Here is a 2,510-nt window from a genome sequence, read left to right on the forward strand (position 1 = left end):
CACCACACTGGACACACACCAGCAGCCAGATAAACCCAGGGTGGATATCCTGGGCACACACTGGGCACACACCAGCAGCCAGGCTGTCCTGTGCTGGGGAAGGCATCCTCAGCCCATGCTGCTGGAGGCAGCCCTTCACAGGGACAGTGCTTGGTGCTTGCTAAATCTCTGCCCCCTCAGAGAACAGTSCTCCTGCAGTAATCAGTAACATTTAGAAATTTAACCCGCATGTTCACTGAAGGGTCTTGGGCACAGTGTTTAGGTAAGTGGTCTTTTGGAGCAGCCTGTCAGATGGGAGCTGCACACGTCCATGTGCACAGGGCACCAGTGCAGGCAGTGGGAACATTTGCAAATGCAGAGCAGGCTGTTGTCAGGAACAGCTTGCTGCTGGAGCTGTCCCTGCTGCCATCCACACTGCAGGAGGCTGCTGGAGCTGTCCCTGCTGCCATCCACACTGCAGGAGGCTGCTGGAGCTGTCCCTGCTGCCATCCACACTGCAGGAGGCTGCTGGGTCCAGGCATGTGCCCAAATTTTACCAAACCTGCTGGCAGCAACAGCCATTGCTGGCTGGAGCAGAAGGATGACAGAGCAATGAGTAAAGCTCTGTGCTTGGGAAGGGCTGCACGTGTCCCATCTCTCTGGGTACCTTTGTTGTAGAGGGCTCCATCAAAGTAATAACTTCCTGTGTAGTATCCTGTTGCATGCTCTATCAGATGGCGTGCCCACGTGTTCCCAGCCCCAGGAAAGCTTGACAAAGCAACAAACACTTTGGATTTGGTGGTTAAGAATTTCCTGTCCGTGCAGCGGGTGTCTGTGAATAAAGAAGRTATTTCATTGTTAGTGTTGTGGCTTTTTAATAATTCCATTCCAATAAACCCTTGATTACAGGGTTTATTACTTTCTTCCTCTCTCTTACAAATACAGGATATCAATTTGGTCTGGTTGTGACTCAGCTACTTCCTAAAATTAATGCAGCCATATGAGGCCAAAGAGATYATCCTGGAGTTTTCTGCTGCTTTTGTGTTAGGCAATGTTGTTTTCATAAAAGCTGCAACAAACCATTGTACTTGCCAGCAAGTTGTCTTAAAAACCTGTTGAAGCCTGTTTGTTACCAGCTGTTTGCCTGTCAGATTGGCTCTCCAGTGGAACTSTAAATGTGACACTACACCTGGAAATCAGGAGTTTTTTAACACCAGAAAAACCCCTTCTACTGAAATGAGCCACCTTTAGTTTAACATCTGCACTGCTGTTCTGTGGGAGRTAAAGCAAGCCTTTTCACTTCTGTCAAACCTTACAGTTTGGAAAAGGGTTCAGGCTGCAGGGCAATGACCAGGGAGGWGTCTGAATTAGTGACATGCACTAGCCTTGTGTCACACTCTGATTGATCAAACAGAGCCATAGACACCATCTACGGGGATGTACAGATGTGTTGGATAAGAGGGTTTGTGGGCGGTGACCCTGCACAGCAAACAGCCAATGGGTGCTTAGCCTGGGAAAATTGAAAGTAGAAAAGGCACAGCTTTTTGAGAGAAAAGGATTTCTTTGAACCAGYTAGGAGAGRTCTGTGTCCTCTGTTCCCTCCCTTGTCACTCCACTTCTCTCGGAAAGCCAAGGCTGTAGTGACCCCTCCAGCCATGGAGTCAGACACCTGGTTCCRTATGTGCTTCTGCAAAACCTCATTTCCCAGTGTGCCAATGGAAGCAAGGACRGGATAAGAACTAATCTTGGCCCTATGTGATGATTCATCAAGAAGTCAGGAAATCAATTGTCGGTTACTCTCTTCATTCTTCAGAGCAAGATCTAGATGAAGCCATGGCTAGAAAGTGCTCGCACAGCCCAGAGAAAGCACTGCTCTCCACGGACCTGGGGAGTACTAGCAATTTCATGGAAACAAGCATCCTTGCATGAATTTCTTTTATGCTGKTGTCTGCAGTCTACCTCTGAACTGGGTGATGAAGGAAAAAAAGAAAAGGGTGTTGGGGAAAAGAAAGACCACTACCAATCCAGAAAAGCATTCAATTTGTTAATTTTAAGGTTGGGAGAAGTTTCATTGAACTCTGTGCAAATCATTGTATAGATAAAGTTGCCAGAACCACCTAAATGGTTTTCTAGATTGGAGTCTTAGTCTCTGCCTTTGGTTCTGGCCTYCAGCATGTATGCAGATGGATCTTTTAGAGGAAGATGACTGGAGCAGATTTAGGGTCTGCAGAGCTGCCTCGGTGGCTGCCTRATATCGGGGCTGCATGGTGGAGAAATGGCTTCCTAAGCTCTCCATCATTCTTTCCATCATTTCATAATGATGTTTTTCTGTGTTGGAGGGAGACTGTGCCATGCAATGAGAGAATGGAAAGATGCATCCTCATGAGCAAAATGGCAAGGGGGGAATTTAGAGAARGACTGTTTCCTAAATTCCTGCCTGTGTGGTGATAGCCTCTACCACGGCTCAGACTGCTGTAAGTGAGATCACTTTTACCTGTGCAGAGGGGCACAGAGCCAGCAGTGCTGCCAGC

The 2,510-nt window shown here is 47.8% G+C and overlaps 1 protein-coding gene across 1 annotated transcript in view; it reads right to left on the reverse strand.

Moving 5' to 3' along the window:
• Positions 1-2,510, reverse strand: part of WSCD1 (WSC domain containing 1) — an 18,352-nt gene that overhangs the window by 2,614 nt on the left and 13,228 nt on the right. The window contains exon 6 of the mRNA XM_057387542.1: positions 647-811. Coding sequence (XP_057243525.1) covers positions 647-811 — 165 coding nt within the window. The remainder of the gene's footprint in view (positions 1-646; positions 812-2,510) is intronic.

Source organism: Malurus melanocephalus, unplaced genomic scaffold, assembly GCF_030028575.1.
Source record: "Malurus melanocephalus ecotype Western Australia unplaced genomic scaffold, MMel_1.1 scaffold_1248, whole genome shotgun sequence".
Taxonomy (NCBI): Eukaryota; Metazoa; Chordata; class Aves; order Passeriformes; family Maluridae; genus Malurus; species Malurus melanocephalus.